At 33.0% G+C, this 22,949-nt stretch overlaps 1 protein-coding gene across 1 annotated transcript in view; it reads right to left on the minus strand.

The window, feature by feature from the left end:
• Positions 1 to 22,949, minus strand: part of Sf3b2 (splicing factor 3b subunit 2) — a 116,545-nt gene that overhangs the window by 29,126 nt on the left and 64,470 nt on the right. Inside the window, exon 6 of the mRNA XM_072529923.1 lies at positions 4,498 to 4,674. Coding sequence (XP_072386024.1) covers positions 4,498 to 4,674 — 177 coding nt within the window. The remainder of the gene's footprint in view (positions 1 to 4,497; positions 4,675 to 22,949) is intronic.

Raw genomic sequence — 22,949 nt, forward strand, 5'->3', positions numbered from 1 at the left:
GACCTATTGTTTTTGTTGATAATTATTATTATTTATCGTTCTTAATCACCCGTCCAGCGCAAAAAGCTCAACTCGTTTCGACCACTCAGAAGTTTCACTTTTATCCGTAGAGCAATTAAAACTAACTATTAATTTAATACAGTTCAAAATCAGATAACTGATTATTTATTTACATAAAGGTCCTTTTTAAATACACTTTACACTAATTTGCATGCAGATTACACTCGAAACCACCCAAAATTGGAATTTAATTTCGGAGCAACACTACACACGTCCAACTAGTCTGACCGCCAAACACTCTTTCTCAGATTTTTTTAATAAAGCTTAAATAATGAGATGTACTTGCATTTTATTGCGAATCATGCACCATAACGAATTATTGCCATATACCGAATTAGTATCTGGTGAAACTTAATGATCAGTTTGGTGAAATATGGAGCGGAAGGGATGGGCCGGTAAGGTGACCACCCAGGTCACCAGATTTCGATAAAATGCTCATTTTTTATGGTTATGTTGTATTGATCCGAATTTTATTTCAAAATATTTCTTTACAAATGCTTCGTAATGTGAGCAACCCTTTCAATTACCGTTTTCAAGCATGCATTAAAGTTTTGGGGGTGATTTGAACACCTTATCTAAATAAGATAAGTTAAAATTAGTTAGTGTTTTTTATTTTTCTCTGTGTTGTTATTTTTTCCAATTTTCCGTTGGTTAATTTCTTTATAAATTTTATTTAAAGTAAATAGTTTTCTTTTCTGTATCGTTATTTGATTAGTAAACTAACATACAATAATGGTAAACCTACAAATCAATCATGGCCAACTCACAATAATTATTGGTAAACGTTTAAATACCTACCAATTAAAACTTGAAAAAAAAAATGAACATATCTAAACAACTAATAACTTTAGACATAGCCAATACTTCATAAAAATTGGTGTAATGGTAATACTACTTTTAGATAGTGATATAAAATACAAGGTGATCCATATAAAATTATAACGAACTTGAATTACTTACCTTGTATTTGATTTAATGAAAATGATCAAAATTAATAATTTTTATAATTTTTGACAATTGTTGAAAACCTTTGCTTGCAATAAATTTGTTCCTATTCTCCTTTTTCATGCAATATTGGTTATACCTTTTGAAATATTCAGTATACCAGGTTACAAATTTGTATCCTTGTAACGGGGGAGAGAAGCGTATTTTACATTTAAAATAAACATTAAACATTAAAAAAAAAACATATCCTTGATATTAAAAAATGTGAAGCTTACAGCTGCCTCCTATTTAGTAAATAACTTTTTTTGTTATCTCCTATAAGATCCGATACAACGGAATTTGTCGTAAAAGTTGATCACCCTATATATACACGAACAACTATAAAAGTTTTATTTAGCCTAACATACTGTTGATAAAAACTATATAAATTATACACTCACCGGTACGAAAAAACGGAGCACTTGCACTTTTAAAATAAAAACTTAAAATTTTAATTATCTTTAAATTTTTATTATTATAATAACGTAAACTCAAACGAAACAAACTGTTTTAAGTAATTTCTAATAAAACTTAAGTGCTTATCCGAAAAAAAAAAATGCATAACAAAATCAGAAATAAAGAATACACTATTCTTATCACTTTCAAAAGTGCAAAGGTAGCTGTTGGTATTCTATCGTTATTCTTTTGTTCTTGTTGATGTGAGTAAACTGTCAAGTCGAATCAGGTGTCAAACACAACTTGAAGTTGAATTGCGTTGATTTAATCTCAAGAGTTATGGTTGTAAATCCTGAATCAGCGGCTGCCATTGTTGCGTTGCTTCAAGACGGAAGAGGTGAGCGATATGTTGTTCACAAGTATCAAATATCCAATAGTACTTTGCACCGTATTTTTACACGTTTCTAGACAAGAACTAGTGCCCGTGATGATCGCTTCATCCTCTTACAAAGTCTACGAGATCGTTGTACCACGGCTGTACCAATCCGAAATCAACTTCAGTAGGTCCGGAATAACTAACGTAAGTGAACGAACAATTAGACAAAGGCTTGCAGAAGCAAATTTAAGCAGTTGCAGACCTGCAACAGGCCTACAACTTTTCAAGCGCCATCGAGTTTTGGAGGCAGGCACGTTTTATTTACCGATGAGCCCAGGTTTACATTGAGGTTTCCATATGGCCTCGAGACAGTATGGCGAAGACCACTTGAGCATTTTACAGAATGTAACTTCAGTCCTAGGGTAGGCTATAAAGGGGGCTCAATTATCAACACAGTGCGAGAATCACTCAACAGTTTTTAAATGAAGTAAACATTCCTGTAATGGATTGGCCAGCATTAAGTCCAGACGCAAATCCAATCCAACATGTTTGGCATATGCTTTGGCGAAGGCGAGGTCGGGTTCCTGTCCCTTTAACCTTAAATCAGTTACAAGAAACCCTTTTACAGGAATGGGAACTCAACAGGACATTTCCCATTTGATTTTAGGCATGCCAAGGAGCCAAGGAGAATTCAGGCAATAATTTGAGCACGTGGAGGAAACATTCATTATTAAAATCAGTTTGTCCGGACACATGAAGTTTTCATTAATTGAGCGTCATTTTGTTACAACATTTACTTAACGTTTTTTTTTTCTTAATTCTTAAAATTGTTATCTACTGAAACAGTTCTTTGTTCAAAAGTTAAATTTTTATTAGAAATTACTTAAAACCGGTTGTGTTTACTTTATTATACTAACAAAAGTTTAAAGAGAAATAAAATTTTAAGTTTTTATTTTAAAAATACAAGTGCTCCGTTTTTCGTACCGGTGAGTGTATTATATACCATATTGATAAAAAATTAAAGAAGTATTAAATTCAAATGTTTAAGGTTAACTTGGCGAGCAAATGGATAAAACATAACAGTGACGGTTTTAAGGCTAATGCTAACTTCCTCGGAAAAGACATGAAACAATAAGAAAAGAACGGATGTTAAGAAGAAAGAAATACATTCAAGCATACAGTAATAAGGACTTATTTTAAAGTCATTGGGTTACAGAGGCACATTCAACCTTAAATATATAGTCAATAACTGAAACAAATAATATCATCATCATCATCTACGCGCTTCATTTCTGATGGAATGTTTGCCACTCTTTGATTAGCTTATTGCTATGAATCACTCCGCATTTTTCTTGTTTACTGTCAAAGCTTGTTGTATAACTTGGTTTTCGTTACAATTGTCTTCCACTCATTTCGATTTGTGCATAGGTCTCTCTAGTTTCTCACTTTCAGGATTTTGATATCTCTCATAACCTGGTCCTCATATCTCTCTAGGTCTTCCATCTCTAGATAGGAATCTGCCGTTCCTGAATCCTTGTTTGTAGTTCCCAATTTTTTTCTCTTTGAATTGAGTGAGTTTTGTCTAATCAGTATTATATATAATAATTCTCCTTTCTTAAATATTGGTATAATTCTACCTTCTTTCCAATTCTCGGGCATTTCTTCCCATATTTTAAGTATTAGGCTCTAGATGCTTGTTAATAATTTTTCCGCTACGTTTTTAATCAGCTAGTTGGAAATTTCATCTGGGCCAAGCGTTTTTTGTACTGTTTCATTATTTTAATATGTAAATATTCGTCATATGTAGGTATCGTTATTTCATTATTTCTTATGTCTTTTGTTGCAAATTCTTCCTCTTCAGAACTTTATTTGCATCTATATAGTTCTGTGAAGTGTGTTTCCCATGATCCATTGTCAATTATTTTAACCAATGATCTGCATCTGCTTTGTTGAACTTTTAGGTATTCAGTTTAACGCTGTAACTATTCTCTTCTAGGTCATTTAACAAATTCACACACAGCCTTTTTTTGTTTTTGCAACATTGGTCTTATACTTCTTGCTTGGTTTTTCTGTTTGATTTTGGTTTTCGTACCAATATTTTTTGTCTTGGTCTTGGTTATTTTCACCATGTTTTCTAATTCATTTTCGTTACATCTGGTGATCTCTCAGTACATGTTTTTCCTCTAGATTTCCCTTGGGGTGTTTTAGTATTCACAGTGTTTTGCTTTGTGTCTGCTTTCTCCCATATCCTAAGCTTTCTACAGTATATGTTTTATCGTCTATGATATTGCTTATTATAATTTATAATAACAATGAATCTCAATTTTTTTCTATTAGCGGACGATACTACTGATATTACCGAAAATTTACAGTGTACTTTAACAATCCGGTTTGTTAACAAAATTGGTCAGGTAACAGAAAGATTTTTGCGGTTATTTATATTAGCGAGAATAGATCTGCAGACGCTCTATATAGTTTAATTGCAAACGTTTTTGAACCTTTTTTACACCGTGTTATTACTATGGATGAAACTTGGCTACATTTCTACGGATCAGAAACAAAACTGTAACCGATGAAATAGAGATACTCTGGTTTTGTAAGACTTAAGAAAATAAGTAGTGAAACATCTACTGAAAAAGTTCTTGCTTTAGTTTTTTGGAAATACCAAAAAGTAAAATTACCTGAACTGTATTTCTATGAGCTTTAAGCTGTACTAATAATTTAGGATCTCTTGCGGTAACATCATGCATTTCAACTACATCTGGTCTCTGTACCAATTGTTTTAATTCTGCAACACTCAATCTAGTCAGCTTTTTCATCTTTCTTTTTGATAATTTGGACTTATCTTCCAATTTTTTCTGTAACAATTCAATAAATTTACAAATAAAATACACTAAAATATATGGTTTAATCAATAGTACACAATAAATATATATATATATATATATATATATATATATATATATATATATATATATATATATATACTCCTGGTCAAAAAAATTCCGGACACTTGCATTTTGTATGTTTCTTTTAATTATCTAGGTGTTAAGTAGTTTAAATAGGGAGGATCTAAATAGTAATAATATAAATCGTTTATCTAAAACACTAAAAAAGTAATAATAGGAACAAATAAAAAAAACAAGTAAATCAAAAGAAAAAATAAATTTTTAATTACTCACAGTTGGCTGTTCTTTAGATTTAGTATCGGATATTGTATCCCCTACATCTAAGGAGGATTTCAATACGCCTAGGCCTACTTGCAATAAGTTGCTGAATCTGTTATTGCGGTATATGTTCCCATTCTTTATTCAATACTATTTTCAGCTCTTGAATCGTTTCTGGCAATAGTTGCATCTTTTTAATCTATTTCCCTAAAATATCCAATAACTGTTCTAATGGACTCATGTCAGGACTACAAGCTGTTCAATTCAAAACGGGAATTCGGACAATATTTAGGTAGTCCATGATCATTCGCGCAGCATGTGGACGCGCATTATCCTGCATAAATAAGAAATTATCCCCAATGGAAGGGGCAAAGGGGAAAGCATTGTCCTCCAGACACTGTCGTATATATCTATCTGCTGTTAGAGTTCCATATTCGATGAAACCGAAATTAATTCGGAGCGTCCGTTGAAGGAAATACCCGTCCACACCATAATACCTTCGCCACCAAACAACGTTCTCGGTGAAACACAGCAACGTGCAGATCATTCTAAGGGTTTCCTCCAAACACGTTCGCGTCCGTCTGAAGATCTTAAGTCCTAAACACTGGACTCGTCAACACTCCATTGCTGAACAGTTCAGTATCTGAGATCATTCGTAATCTCATCCTGTTAGCCCGATGAGCTGCTGTCAATTTATGGCTTATGAGAACGAAAAGCACTTTCATACAAGACTTTTCTTACAGTTCGTGCAAAAATATGAGTTCTTCGAGCTTCTAACAAATGACCAGCGAAAATATTTGACGTTAAAGAGCGGTTCCGTAATGCGAAAATCTTTAAAAAACGTTCATCACGCTGATCTCTGTGTCTTTTCTGCCTGATCCTGGTCTTCTAAGGTATTCCCCAGTTTAACGACACTTTGTAAGAGCATCAAGGGCATTATTTTTTCAATATTCAAATGATTTGCAATGCAACATATACTGCGACCATCTTCATGTAATGCCATAACTTTAGTATTATTTTCAAGAGTCATACTAACATGGTTTGAAAACACTAATGAACAGTGATCTTAGTTTATCAGAATAAGCCTGCAATTTATTGTAAATGAAATAATTACTAGTTAACAAATTCTCGCCAAATCTCAAAATTTTGGTTCTATGGCGAAGCGATCATTTAAAAACATTAAAAGAACCATTTTTATTCTTACGAATGAACGTTTTTTTTATTATTGTTGTATAATTCCTCCCCATTAAAATCACTATACACTGACAAAATTAAAATATATTTATAATATATATGTATATATATAAATATATCTACGGCATAAAGTGGACTCCGCCCATGTTAAAATTCAGGTTCAAGTGAGCTCCGTGGTCAAGTGGCCACCGATATACGGAGCTCACTTGACCATTCCATAATATTGGCTCTGTCGATTCATCAACATGTATAGTTTCACAATTTTTAAAAATTTTGTGGAGCCCCTAAGTACCCCTGTATCATGAATGTATATCGCTTAGTTCACGTGTATATATTATAGGGGTAGTTCAGATCTTGTTCCGTGTATATTGGAACCATAGGTATATCGGTTTAAGTAAGCTCTGATAGTTTGGCAACTATGGGATTAAGCCGTTTATTTCCAGCGTATATTCTAAACGGTTCATATAGACTCCTTACTTTTGTTATCATTCATACGCATTACAGTATGTAACAGATATGTGTACTACCAAATACCTGTTTTTGGTAGGTACGTGCTTTTCTAAAAATAGATTTATAGATACAAAAGGATTTCATTACCAAGTTGGATGTGTTTTTTCATATGCGAAAATTTCCTAATGTATTTTGTTAACGTGAGTATGTCTTTATACGTTTTATTTAAGAATCCGATTAATAAGAAGTTCTTTTATTTCATCCATTGTTTCATGATATCTTATATACAGCTTTTTTATTATTTTAATTCTTCTATTTTATTATTTTATTTTTTTCTGGATTCTATTTCTTATTATTCTATTTTTTAATTCTGGATAGAAGGTTATCTCAAAATAAATATTTAAGTGCTAAAATAGATATTTTTTTGTTAAAATGGGTAGTAGTGCACAAAAAAAGGGAAGAATGATTAATTTTTCTAATATGACTTATACCACTTCACCAATATTACATATTTCTGAATGTTTTATCTCGTATTTAGGAGTAATATGTAATCAATATAAGTGGAGTTAGTGTCAAATTTGCAATGATCTTTATAAGTAATAGCTTACTGACTGTACTTTACATGTTCAGTTCCCATAAATAAACCTTGTCCCTTCAAAAAGAGCGATTTGAACGGTAAAGTTAATTAAGAAAGTGCGATAAGTCTTGTACCACCCCACATGCACACAAGTTAACCGGTGTTTGCAGGCAAAAGTCCTCCTGGCAGATTTAAGGAAGATAACTACCATAAGGAAGTTCCGTTCGAGGGATCAGATGGAGAGGAGCAGCTTATTTTTGTTTGTATATCTTGCAGATGTGTTGATATAGCCAGTTTTCCTTGATTCTAGTCATAAAATGGGCCTGTATTCGTGGAGTGGATGTCACGAATCTGGACTTTGTTTTTTTTGCTCTGTAGCTACTTATCTTCGGATATTAGGTGGATTGATAGCTACGATATTGTAGAGCTTATGTATGGATGTGAGTCTTAATATTCCCTGAATTTGGCTGACTAATTTATAACTAAATATTTTATAAGTTATTTAAATAACTACTTATAAGCGGCATTTAGATTAACAAATACCACTCCTCATACCTGATATTTTTCGTACTTCTCTTCGCTGTGTTGGGCAAGATTTAGTATTTGTGACATATATGATCTAACCTGTCATATATAGCCACTTTTGTCTTTTAATTTGAGTTTTTCTTCTATTATCGGTTTATATTAAGGATCATGTACAGAAGTATTCTGTATAGCTGACAAAATAAATAGATATATTGGCCGATAGCTTTTGTGGTCGTTGGAGTTTTTGCCAGGTTTAAGCAAGGCAACAACTTTGTCTTTACTTTGCTTGTCTAAAGACTTTTAATATTAGCCATTGTTGTATTTTTATTTCAAATTTTATAGTTAGTTTTGTGCTCAGATCCTCAGCCAGGAGCCGTAATATTGTTCATTATATACGTGGATAGCGGATCCAAGCTCAACATCGTTGAAAGGTTCTCTCAGCTGACTGGTTTTGTTTTCTCTCATTATAAGTTTTTCTTTGCTTCTTTGCCTACATTTAATATGCATTAAAGCTTCTTTGCCTGCATTTTGTTAAGCGCATATGTAAAGTGGAGTGTCTTTATCTCTAGATATACTCTTAATATTTATACACATAATTAGAATAGTTGGTCCTAAAAAGGACCGATTTACATTGCACGGGTGATTTAAGAATTAACGATTACTTAATTATTCATTACCCAGGGTACGCCCGATTGCGGTGGTCTTATTAGTACTTCAATTTTCGTGAACGCTTCTACTTTAAACTTCATAAAAAATGACTAATCTTTCACTTTTCTGTTACTGTTATTTTAAGACGATATTTCGAGTCAGATTTGTATAGTAATAACTATAGTCAATATATAGTCTCTATAAGTAAATGAGTTTGTGGTATCGGTTACAACTCATATATATTGATAATGAGGAAATAAACATGTTAAAATAGGTGTAGAAAATTTTACCTACATATATCGGCACCATTGTTCAGGAGATGGGTTTATCCCATAGATCAAAAGTTACATACTTTTACAGGCGTATTCTAGGTTCTATTTATATATTTTTATTACTAAAAAAGTGTATTTATAATAAAGGCCTTAAGCTATCTGTAGATTCCATGAATATTAGAATCTATGGAAATTAGCAAATTAAAAAATACAGACATAATTCTGAATGACCAACTTGAGACAAACAGTTATCCCCTCCTCAACTTATTCAGTTACAAAATATGACGTGTAAACGCATACCTGTTTAATTGTTAGATAAAATGAATTTCCATCAAGTAACGGTCGAATCTATCACTTACTAAAAGAGTACGAAAAGACCTGCTTATGCTTTAGAGTATGGGTACTTTAGTACAAAGTACCCTTTGCTTTTGCCAATTGCTTTGTCACTTTCTCAGCGATGGGTCTCCCTTTTGCTCATCAATAATGTTCCCGCTCGATATAGTTATTCTAAGATATTCAGATTTCACTATATGCTCTACATTTGGCTTTATCTCCTATTAATTTACAACTACGACGAAATCTTTATAATATATCTGATGCATTGATATTAAAGTGGAGTAGAATACTTGGTAGATAATATTTATTTGTTTTGAGTATACTTATTTTACGACCTAGTACATAAAAAAATAAATACTTGTGTGCTCAGTGCTTTCTAAGTCTGTAAAACATAAACATGCTTCCATATTAGATTATACATTTATTAAGAATGTCCACTCTCTGAATTGAAGTTTTTATCTTAAAATATGACCGTGTCCCACAATCTTTCACAAAAGTTATTCTTTTCTGAAATTTTCTGAATAAGGTTCAATAGGTTTTTATATTTTGTTTTAAGTTTTAATCTTTAAATCGGAGTTCATTTTTTGAAAAACTATAAACATGTGACAACAAATTGCTATATGAACGGCGTTATGCATCACTAGACCCAGCCCCAATTTCTTAAATTGTGGATTATGGCGCTTTCTGGTGGAAAAGAGGAACAACAGGATAACATCAGATGTAGACCAAACAAAAGAAATTAGGACACGCATTGAAATAGCATGTGCATTATTTTTTAAACTTTAAAAGTTTCTTTGTTTTCGGGATATAAAGTTAGAGCCTGAGAATGCTTCGATGTTACGTGTTCTCTACTTTTCTTTATGGCTTGGAAGCGTGAACACTAAAACAAGTCCATCTGAATAAGTTGGCCACCTTTGAATTTTGGTGTTACAGAAGAATCCTACGAATATCATGGATTCAAAGAATGTCAAACGTGGAAGTAACTAGAATGATAGGAAATGGGGCGGAAATATTATTAACTATCAAAAGACGAAAACTTGAGTACTTAGGACATGTGATGAGAGGGCAAAAATACGCATTATTACAACTTATTATGCAAGGCAAAATCCGAGGAAAGCGAAATGTGGGAAGACGAAGAATATTCTGGCTTAAAAACTTAAGGGAATGGTTTGAATGCAGTAGTGCAGAACTTTATAGAGCAGCAGTCAACAGAGTCCGTATAGCCATGATGATTTCCAACCTTCGATAGAAGATGGAACTTAAAGAAGAAGATAGAAAAAGTCATAAACTATCTACGTAATAAATCCCATTAACCTGTTAGTAACGGATAACCAGATATATTTAAAAAGATTAAGTACCTTTCTTTTTATTTTGGATTTTGAATTTTGCATAACTAGAGCAAGCGACTAATTTTTGTATATTAGTTTTGAACCAAGCGCCTCTTGCGAGCGTTTTAATGATTGTAAATCGAATATTTGGAAACATATGTACATAAACGTGGTTAACAATGGTGACGTTGGCAACTTGTTGAGGCGTTTAGGTTAAGAAGTAGTGGCAGTTATTGCTTAAATTTTTCTATAATAGTCATATTACAGAAGAGCTAACACAGAAAGAGAATACTTAACAAAAGACATAACATTAAGTAAAATGTATGATTGTATATTGAAGAAGCAGACAATGACCTTGTTAAATTTTCGTTTTACAAAAAAATGTTTTTAACACGATTTAATCTTCAAAGAAAAAAGTTGAAAAAAGATACTTGTAGTAGATGTGATTGTATCGAATTAGAAATTAAAAATTGCGCAGATAACGAACAATTAAGCGTTAAAAAAAGAAAAAATGTGCACTTAGAAGAAAGAAAGCTAGACATGAAGATAAGCAACGATCAACCAGAAGTGGAAACCTTTTGTTTTGATTTAAAGAAAAACTCTTCCCCTTTCGAGAATTCTAATAAATATTGTATATTATAAGCGTCAATTATGTATTTACAACCTTGGTATCCATAGCGCCAAGGATAAAAAAGTCATTGTTATATTTGGATAGAAGGTGAAGCTGGTCGGGGAGCCCAGGACGTAGGCATTTGTCTTAAGAAACACATTGAAGAAAATGTTACTTCTGCAAAACATGTAATTTTGTGGTCAGACTCTTGTGGCGGCCAAAACCGCAGCATTAAAATAGTTTTGATTCTGAAAATGATTTTGGAAACTCATCCTACCATTGAAAAAATTACATTACGCTATTTCTTTCCTAGTCATAGCTTTTACCCAATGGTAGTGATTTTGGAGATTTTGAAAATGCCCTAAAATTTCAACAACGTTTATATACCGTTGATGATTACCTAAACGTGATGAAAAAATTCCGTAAAAAGAACCCACTAGTAGTTCACAGAATGAAAAAAGAAGAATTCGTCAAGCTAAGAAGAAATACAAGCGAATCAACAGAAGAGACCAATTTAATAGATCTTGATAAAATATTAAAGTTAACAACTACAATTTCGTAAATATGGAACACTTTAAATATCTTAGATAAATAATCACGGTTAATAATAATGCCACTAAAGAAATACAGATCATAATTTAAACTTTTTACCTATTTTAATACATAGATGCTAATCATGGACAATCTTGGACAAATGTCAAACTTGTAAAACTGTTATGGAAGGAAGTTAGCACAGAAGAATACCACTTGGGTGTCTCAGTATGCAATGAAGAGAAAACATCCAATCATATCTCAAAAAATTAACATCGTGAAGGTTCTTCTCTGAACCCCATAACAAATGGCTAATCTTTTACTTTTCATTAAAAATTTAAATTTTAATAAGTCACGTAAATAACGTTTTAAAAGTGCCTTTCCTGAGATAACTTTTTTTAAGCCTGGTTTGTTTGATTACATGTAATTAATTTGATAGTCCCCAACAGATGAGTAATGACTATAGGTAGGATAGCAGGTAGTTGAACAGGCATGTGTTGATAAATTTGATGGGTCGGTAGAAAGTCTCATTATTCCTAAATCTGACCTCATGTTACCTTCCCCCTTCATTTGTGGAAGTCCTAAAGGCATTTTTTCTCTTGGGGCATCCTCCCAATTTAACTTGGCAATGTAGTTATTATAGAGCCTTTGGATATAGCCAGCGCAACTTTAGCATTGAGATTTAGCTTCTTACACGACGTTGTTGTCTTTATATATGTGTTTGGCCTTGGCATTAGTTCCGTTCGGTATTGGTTAGTACGCGGACCTTTGTAAGTCGAAAAATACTTCTGATGGCTTTTCTAGCAATCCTGATCTAATTAATACCTGAGTTTTACGTACATTGTTTTGTTAGCGTTCTGGCCACATATCCACACATTAGCACTGTTTTAATCACTGTTTTATATATCCTGATTTGTCGTATTAGACCTCTTAATTTAAAAGTATTATAAGAGTTATATATACATCAGTTAGCTACCTGAATATTCCCTTTTATTTCTTATGTTACAACGTTATCTACGATATCTAAAATGTTGCAATCCTTTAAAATTATATGGGTCTATTGTTACGTTATGCCCTACTCTACGTCTTTTCTTTTGTATGTTAAAGAACATTTATATGCTTTATTACTGACTATTAGACCGTTTTTTTTATGCTAATATCATTATTTTATAGTATTCTAATAATTTATGGATTAAATCCGGATAGCAAATTGATATTCTTCACTTTCTCGGAAAAATAATATTCTAACACACAAAATCCTATTAAATTGCCAAAACCTTCCTTGCATATTCTATTCACCCATGAGGGACAGCAGCAATATCAGTACCATAATAAGGCGTATAGTACTGGACTGGCTAATCGTTGGATAATGGGAAGCATGAGTTTTAATGTTTTCGGGACTGCCATCTGTTAGCGGAGAGCAGAGATATTAGTACCAAGTTAATGCATATAGTAATTGTTGCTTGATCTTTATTATTATTAAACAACACTATATTTTCTAGTAAAATCATCATGACTTTACAGTAAGACAAATTTTCGAACGTTGGTTATGGAAACATCATGTACATACCACCAGGTTCCCTATGTCGATATCCAGCAAAATCGTTGTAATAAGGAGACGGCAAACAAAAATCCAGAGATAAAAATATGCATCAAGAAAGTCTGTTTTATTCAACAGTCGAATAAACTACAGATTCTTGATTCAAATAATCAAAAAATCAATAAACAGCTTAGTAAAATAGAAATAACGCCTATTTAAGATGTAATCCATTAACGGGCCAAGGTACAAAGCACTCCTGGCATATGCTAATGATATGGATCTCATAAGAAACTTTCTCCGGTCCGCAAACATCTTTAACAAAGTGCACGAAAAATGTTTCACTTAAAATCAACGAAATGAAAACCGAATACAAGCGAATTAACAGAAGAGACCAATTTAATAAATTTAGAAAAATCATTAGTCAACAACTACAATTTCGAAAGTATGGAACACTTTAAATTTGCTGTGGCAAAAATCATTATACTTGGGTTACATTGATATTTATGTGGCAATCAGCTGTAAAAGTCATTGCCTTTTTCGTGTCGTATCATATTTTAGCATATCATATTTTGAGTGAAATTGATCCTAAATGCGTCTAATAATATTAAGTTTGTAAAACAGCTGTCCGTTTATGCTCATTCGTTCACCTTTTGTAAAACAGTCTGTGTAAATATAAGGGATTTATATAATCTTTTCATTTCGTAATCTTTTAGTTTTATAATTATAGTTCTCTTGCTTTTATTTTCTATGGTAATACATATACATACCCAATTCAAAAGGGAGAAAACCCTTTTTCTCCCTTTCGAGTTCTAAATTAAATATAAACATTATTCTCTCTTTCTCCCTATATGTTATATAAAGATCATCGTCATCGTATAGTCAGAACGCAACAAGATTCTATTGCCTTTCTTCTTTTTGTCTTCCCTTTTCTATTGAAAATACAGCCAGGTAAATGACGTTTTTAAAATTTATGTCAATATTTCTGAAGTGCCTTTCCTTGGATAATTTTTTTTAAGCCCAGTTCGTTTGATTACATGTAATTGATTTGATATTCCACAACAGATAAGTATTGATTGTAGGTAGGATAGCAGGTGTTGATAAATATAATGGGTCGGTAGATAGTCTCATTATTCCTAAATCTGACCATATGTTACCTCCTCCTTCATTTGTGGAAGTCTTAAAGGCATTTTTTCTCTTGGGGCATCCTCCCAATTTAACTTGGCAATGCAGTTATTATAGAGTCTTTGGATAAAGACTGCGCAACTTTAGCACTGAGATTTAGTTTCTTGTACGACGTTGCTGTCTTTATATATGTGTTTGATCTTGGAATTAGCTCTGTTCGGTATTGGTTAGTACTCGGACCTCTGTAAGTCGGAAAATACCTCTGATGGCTTTTCTAGCAATCCTGGTCTAATTAATACGTTCTCGTCACGTATCCACACATTAGCACTGGTTAGATCACTATTTTATATATCCTGATTTTAGAGATTCGAATTAGACTTCTGGATTTAAAAGAGGGTTATATATACATAAACATCAGTTAGCTACCTAAATATTCCCTTTTATTTTTTATGTAACAACATTACCTACGGCATCTAAGACGCTGCAATCTTTCAAAATTATATGGCTTTATTGTTCCGTTATGCCCTACTCTCGATCCTCTCTTTTGTATGTTAAAGAACATTTATTTGCTTTTCTTATTAGTGACTATTAGACCATCAGTCAGACTATCAGTCAGACTATCAGTCAGTCCCACGGATTCTGGGGGGGCAAAATTCTGACATATTTTAGAAAACCATCTAACAGATATATATCTCTAAAAATTGCAACTTTCAATGCAAGAACCCTGCTATCAGAAGAAAAATTCATAGAAATGGAATCTGAACTTGATAAAATCAATTGGGACATTGTTGGAGTCGCTGAGGTCAGAAGGAAAGAAGAAAGCCTAACCACTTTAAAATCCTGTCACATTTTCTATCATGTCGGAGAAAACTATGGGAATGGAGGCATTGGGCTCTTTATTAATAAAAAACTAGCTGAGAATATCATATCAGTAAAAGCAGTTTCCACAAGAGTTATACTTGCAAAATTACAACTTAACACCCGTTACTCCATAAAGATCATTCAAGTCTATGCACCAACATCGAGTCACGCTGACGAAGAAATAGAACAGTTCTATGATGACTTGTACACAGCTGTTTCAGAAGACCAAGAACATTTTACGGTAATATGTGGCGACTTTAATGACAAAATAGGAATAAGCACTGACCCAGCTGAAAATGCCCTCGGAAATTTTGGCACACCAGGTAGAAACGAAAGGGGCGAAATACTCTTAAATTTCCTATTAGAAAACAATCTATATTTAATGAATAGCTTCTTCTATAAGAAGATCCATAGAAGATGGACTTGGAAGAGCCCCTATGGTAAGAAAAAAAATGAGATCGACTTCATCATCACTGACAAAAAACATATAGTCAAAGATGTTACAGTCTTAAATCAATTTTCAGTTAAAGCGATCATAGAATGGTCCGAGCCTAACTGTAGAAGTCAATATTAAGCAAGAAAGACTGAAGATGATAAAAAGTAAAAAATTCAAACCTTGGATGCGCCCAACGAATGAACTTGAGTTTGAAAAATATATCACCAGTAACTTACTCAGAAATACAACAAGAGAAGACATAAATAACCTAAAAGAAGAAATAGTAGATACATTAACATAAGCTCAGGAAAAATTTGGCCCTAAACATGGAAAAGAACAAAAAAATAGTAAAGAAACGAAACAAAAAATGGAAGATCGTAGAATGCTGAGAAGTCAAGGACATTTTGACTCACAAGATATAAACAACATAAATAAAGAAATCTCTAAAGCCATCAGACGGGATATTAGAAAATACAACAACGAGAAAATTATAAAAACTATAGAAGACAACAAAAGCATGAGAGCATTGAGGAGAAAAATAGAAAATGACAAAAAATAAATCTTCCAACTTAAAGACAAAAATGGAAATATTATCTCAGATAGACCAAGCATATTACATATAGTGGAAAGTTTCTATGAAACATTATATAAAAGTCAACTTATTCCAGAGCTCATCGAAAAACCAATACAAAAGGTACATAATGTAGGATCGGAGGATATACCAGATATATCACGAGAGGAAATTCAACATGCCCTCAAAAATATGAAAAATAATAGAGGTCCGGGGGAAGATGGTGTAGTCATTGAGACAATTAAACTAGGAGGTCTACTTTTGATGTCCCGAATCCAAACACTTTTTAATCTATGTCTGCATAGTGAAAACATTCCAAGTAAATGGAAAAACTCGGTTGCAATCATCCTCCACAAAAAAGGGGATAAAGCAGATCTCGAAAACTATAGGCCAATTAGTTTGCTTAACTACCTATACAAGCTCTTTACTCGAATACTGACAAACAGATTAGAAGCAAAACTCGATTTCTATCAATCAGAAGAACAGGCAGGATTTCGAGCGGGACACGGAACAAACGACCATTTGCAATGCCTTAAAACTCTAGTTGAAAAGTCTATCGAATATAACAGACCCCTTGCTCTTATCTTTGTCGACTTCCACAAAGCATTTGACACAGTCGAAACAGTTGCTATCTTAAAAGCACTATCAGAATGCAGAATATATCAAAGGTATGCAAATATTATTCGAAATATATACGAAAATGCGACAACAACCGTTAACCTCCATTGCACTGAGAAGATAAAAATTGGCAGAGGGGTGCGGCAGGGAGATACCTTGTCGCCAAATCTATTTTTAACAGTTATGGAGTACGCATTTAAAAGGCTAGAGTGGGAATCAAAGGGTATTAGGATCGATGGAAAGATATTCAATCATCTCAGATATGCCGATGATATTGTTCTCATAACAGACAACTTAGGAGAAGCCAGAGTTATGCTACAACAACTACAGCAAGTGACCCAGAAAGTCGGTTTAAAAATAAACTATGGAAAAACAAAAATGATGACCAATCTCGTCCCCAATAAGCTAATAGAAATCAAAAAGTCGCCCATAGAACTTGTAGAAAAATATGTGTATTTGGGTCACGAAATAAGGTTAACGCGAGATAACCAAACATGCGAGCTACTCAAAAGAATAAGTCTGGGTTGGGCTGCATTCGGAAAAATGAGAGACGTATTTAAAACAAATATACCGATCCATTTAAAAAGAAAAGCTTTTAACCAGTGCGTTCTACCAGTTCTCACATACGGAGCAGAAACCTTAACTCTCACAAAAACATCAGCCGAAAAATTGAGAAGGACACAACGAAAGATGGAGAGATCAATGCTTGGAATAAACTTAAGCAATAGAATAAGAAACGAGGAATTTCGTAGACGAACCGGAGTGGAAGACATTATCGAACATATTACAAAAAAAATGGAGATGGGCAGGACATGTTGCAAGAATGAAAGACAACAGTTGGACAAAAAAATTGCTTGAGTGGAGACCACGGGCTGACAAGCGAAGCCGAGGAAGACCCCCAAAGCGATGGACCAACGACCTCAAAAGAATCGTGACCAATTGGATACCAAAGGTGCAGAACAGAAGCAGATGGAAAAGTCTAGAGGAGGCCTATGTTCAACAATGGACAACTCAAGGCTGATTGATGATGATGATGATGACTATTAGACCGCTTTTTTTTTGCTGCTACTAGCATTATTTTAGAGCATTCTATTATTTAATTTAGGGATTAAATCCGGATAGCAAATAGATATTCTTCACTTTCTCGGAGAAATAATATTCTAACACACAAAATCCTATTAAATTGTCAAAACCTTCCTTGTATATTCTATTCACTTATGAGGAGCAGCGCAGCAGCAATATCAGTACCATAATAAGGCGTATAGTTCTGGACTGGCTAATTGTTGGATAATAAGAAGCATGAGTGTAGCAGTTTTAATGTTTTCGGGACTGCTACCTGGTATCGGGGAGCAGAATTATCATTACCGAGTTAATGCATATAGGAATTGTTGCTTGAACTTTATTATTATTACACAACACTATATTTCCTAGTAAAATAATCATAAATTTACAGTAAGAAAAATTTTTGAACGTTGGTTATGAAAACATCATGGACATACCACCGGGTTCACTATGTCCATATCCAGCAAAATCCTTGTAATAATGATACTGGAAACCAATGATGAAAATATGCTCCAAGAAACTCTGTGTTATAAAACAGTCGAATAAAATACAGATTCTCGATTCCAATAATCAAAAAATTAATGAACAGCATACTAAAATAGAAATAACGCCTATTTAAGATGTAATCCATTAACGGCCCAAGGGACAAATCACTCCTAGCATATGCTAATGATATAGAACTCATAACTCTAATGCGAAACTCTTTCGTTAACAAACTTCAATAAAGTGAAGAGGGCACAAAACATGTTTGACTTAAAATCAACAAAATGAAAACCAAATACAAGCGAATCAACAGAAAACCAATCAACCAATTCAATAAATTTAGAAAAAACATTAAAGTCAACAACTACAATTTCGAAAGTATGGAACACTTTAAATATCTTAGATCACTAATCACGGTTAGTAATAATGCCACTAAAGAAATACAGAGCATAATTCAAACTTCAGACCTATTTTAATACATGGATGTGAGTCATGGAGAATGACTAAAACAATTAAGGAAGCACTCCGAATATTTGAAAGGAAAATAATCAGAAATTTTTATTTAACCCCATTATCATAACTACTATTTAAATGGGAATAAGCCACAATTAGAGGTTAAAGTTAGTTTATTGACGTTTCAATTTGCACTTCGAAAATCATTCTCACTAATGTTTGTATTTTGAGAACGATTTCCGAAGTGGAAATTGAAACGTCAATAAACTAACTTTAAGCTTTAATTGTGGCTTATTCCCATTTAAATAGTAATTACTTTAAAATGCCACAAGAAAATAGCTTCAGAACTCATTATCATATCGCTACAAATCCGTATAGAATAAGAAAACATACTGAATAAAGAAAGCTCGCATAACGATATTGTTCAGGAAAATAAATCCCTTAAGGTATATCGGACACGTGCATAGACGCCAAGATGTCAAACTTGTAGAACTGGTGTAGAAGGAAGTTAGCACAGAAGAATGCCACTTGGGCATGTCAGTATACAATGGAGAGAAAACATCCAATCATATCTCAAAAAATGAACATTTCATTTGATTGCAGATTCGTGGAAAATCGATCAACTTAGAGATAAGTTGTAGTCAGCGAAGACCTACCCAGTGTTGTAGCGCTACGTATTGATAATGATAAAGAGAAAGGAGAAACAGTGACAAAAAGCAACAAAAATGGACTATGGAGCAAAGCTGCTTCAAAATCTTTGATTGGAGAGGATTAAAATGAAAGTATAAGAAATACAATGGATGATTGATGGATTCGAGAAACTTGAGACTTGAGAAAGGCACTCTCCGAAACAGCTGTAGTGATAAGATAGAAATAATTTTGTAGAAGTTTTGCTGTTTTATTGTTAAACAAAATGGAATTAACATACGACATTATATACGCTAAAATAACTGGACAACTTATATGATACGGACATATAAGGAGAAAGTTTAATGATACAATAATCTACCCAATATTTGTTATAAGTAAAAACGATATGAATAAACAAAATAAAGAAATCCATGGCAAAAGGCAAAAAGAGTAATGATTTAAAAATGAGAGAGGTATCCTGTGGATAACATGTGCTTAATTAAGAACGAATGGAGAATGTATATTTATAGGTCATTATTAGGGCCAACGTGCTAATTTTATGTAAAATAACACTTTTCAAGTTGGATCGGTTACAGCACGGTGGAATCAAATACACCCAAAGTTAAAAACTATCGATGTTTATATGAAAGATGAAACCTTATGGCACCTGACCGTGCAATCTTGACACCTACACAATATCACATAATTGTGAACGGTATACTGTACCTAATTACTAAGAAGTTTGTTATTTTATTCTAAGAATAAGTTTAATAATTTACGGGAGATTTAATGTATTTAAAATTTTACAGGATCCGGTACCGTAATAAGAAGTCAAATTTCACTACAACTCCATTAAAACGTGTTAAATTTTACTTTGGATATTCTTTTTGTGAATATAATAAGTAAAAATACAGTAAGTTTCATCTTCTTATTGTGCCGTATTCTAATTAAGGTTAGCGATTACTTCTTTAAACGCTTCCCATAAATTATTATAGTTTAAATTAAACTACTTTATGAAACAAATATTGCACGTCATAAATTGCAGGAATTGAAAAATTACAAAGATCTCCTGTTTACAGAGTTTCTTTTAATTTTATGTAGTTTATTATAATCCTACCGAAGGGCTTCTACTTTCTTAAACTGTTACACGACTACTCTACTCGATGTTAGTACATTTAGAGACTAAATGTTTAAGTGCATATTCATTTTAACAAAAAATAATAATAAATAAAACGAAAACTAGCCATTTCCAAGCTTATAATAAATACTTTTTTAAGTTTGAAAATAAATAAAAAGCAGGTAATATAAATAACCACCATAAAATATTTAACTACATTAACCGAGTACCTATTTGTGAAATTTCTCGATGACTAAATTGATTGATATTTAAATAAATTTGCAGTTCCAAAACGTACCTGCTGTAAAATTTAAAAATCTACGACTAATCAAATTATTGGCAACATCGGAGGAGTTTAGTTGTATACGCAAAGAAATGTATACGGATCCCAAAAGTGTTTTAACCTATTACGGAGTCCACTTAATCCGACGTGTTGGTCGGAGTCCACATAAAGCGCTACCCAGATAATAATATACACGATGTATATTCGCCTGGAGTTAGTATAATACCGTTTTAGTACGGAGCCCCCATTAACCGCTAGATCTATATATATATATATATATATATATATATATATATATATATATATATATATATATATATATATATATATATATATATATATATGAAAGTATATGTTTCATATTTCGCATTTCATATTATAACACAATTGTTCATGAGGAGGAGCTGAATAACTCGAAACACGTGTAAAACAATGGTGGAATTCGAATTAATTGAAATGAAATGCAATCTTTTACTTTCATTTTAACGTCTTTTCTCCAAGTAAAGAGTGAAGATTGGCTAATATATATATATATATATATATATATATATATATATATATATATATATATACATCCTACTATCATTTTCGCTACATTATGCTTTTACCATCAATTTAGCATCGTCTTTCAAAGTAGCATCTGTATATCGACGCTACTTTACAAGACCTTAATAACTTTTTCCCTGTACTTGTTACAAGAATTTTACCCATCTCATTGATTAGAGTTTTGATACCGTGTTGGTATCTTAAAATATCTGCTTTCTCTTTTTATCCCTTACTGAGTTATATAAATTTATTCTAGAAAACATTTGTGTCTAAAATGATGGTACAGTGAAAATATTATATATATTTAGTTCAGGGTTTTACCGTTTACTCGCTGCCAGTATATACATGAAAATGTATAAGTAGATAGGCTACCTATATCCTGGCTCATCCCCTAAATTGCAACCCCTAAAATCGCAACCCCCGGTCGTAAGTTCCAAACGGCTTAACGTAGGATGACGTACGAGGGCTCGTTGGAAAGGGGATGAAAAATGGGGTTGAACGCAGTATGTGCCGTGCGCATCGGAGCATGCCAAAAGGTCATTACGTCATATCTTTGTTTCTATTGGTCCGATCGTGACGTACGAGGGCTCGTTAGAACGGGGAGGAGACGGGGAATACTTTGACACAAAAAACAAAGATGGCAGCAGTGCCAAATGGGCGCTAGAACGTATCTTCGTTGCTATTGGTCCGATCATGACGTACAAGGGGTCGTTGGAAAGGGGGTGAAAAATGGGGTTGAACGCAGTATATGCCGTGCGCATCAAATCATGCCAAAAGGGCATTATTAGGTATCTTTGTGTCTATTGGTCCGATCGTGACGTACGAGGGGTCGTTGGAACGGGGAGGAGACGGAGAATAATTTGACATAAAAAACAAAGATGGCAGCATTGCCAAATGGGCGCTAAAACGTATCTTCGTTGCTATTGGCCTGATTTTGACGTATGAGGTGTCAAATGAAAGCGTAGGTTTTGCACCAAGTGCTCCGTGCAGCATACCATTAGAAAGGTATTTTCATGTATATTACGAAAATTACCGACCAAGTGCGATGCAATCATTGTTTATGGTTAAAAACATCATAAAATGAACCAACGTCAAATTCCCAATTCTCTTGTACTAATACAAATTATATCTTTATAAAATTTATCTAGAAACTTGCCATATAAAACGTGACATTCTACGTAGAACATATTCAGTAGTAATGCGTAGGAGAAATATACATATCTTTCATTAAAATATCTTTTATTATTGAGTTACATATAGCTACAAGTTCTATATACAACACTGAAACTGTTATATTAAAAAAAAAAGACATAGACATGTACAAGTATTGTTTATTTACATTACATTAGTACCAAAAAAGCACTTCTTTATAATCTTCCTCCATCTTTAGTAAGCGATTGGGATATGCCAGCCAAAATCGTCCCTTTTTCACAAAACCTAGTAGTTCAAGTAGCGTTTTACTCAGGTAACCTCTATTCAAATATCGGATAAGGGTATTTCGTCGATCAGTATTTTTAATTATGTGATGTAATTTAATTTGAACGTCGTCCGTTAATGCCTCAATTTGCGTTTTTATGTGTAAAAGTCGTTCTTCTCTAAGTATTCGTTCTGCTTCCAATCTCCTTTGATCTTCAATTCGCAGGTTTGTCAATTGTTCTTTACATGATTCACATAATATGTACTCAGTCCTAGTATCGATCCAGTCGTTCATTTTGAATATTTCTATACAACCGCAAGGTTTTATAGTTTCACTTATTGTCTCATAAGGCATTG

Source organism: Diabrotica undecimpunctata, chromosome 4, assembly GCF_040954645.1.
Source record: "Diabrotica undecimpunctata isolate CICGRU chromosome 4, icDiaUnde3, whole genome shotgun sequence".
In the NCBI taxonomy this organism is placed as follows: domain Eukaryota; kingdom Metazoa; phylum Arthropoda; class Insecta; order Coleoptera; family Chrysomelidae; genus Diabrotica; species Diabrotica undecimpunctata.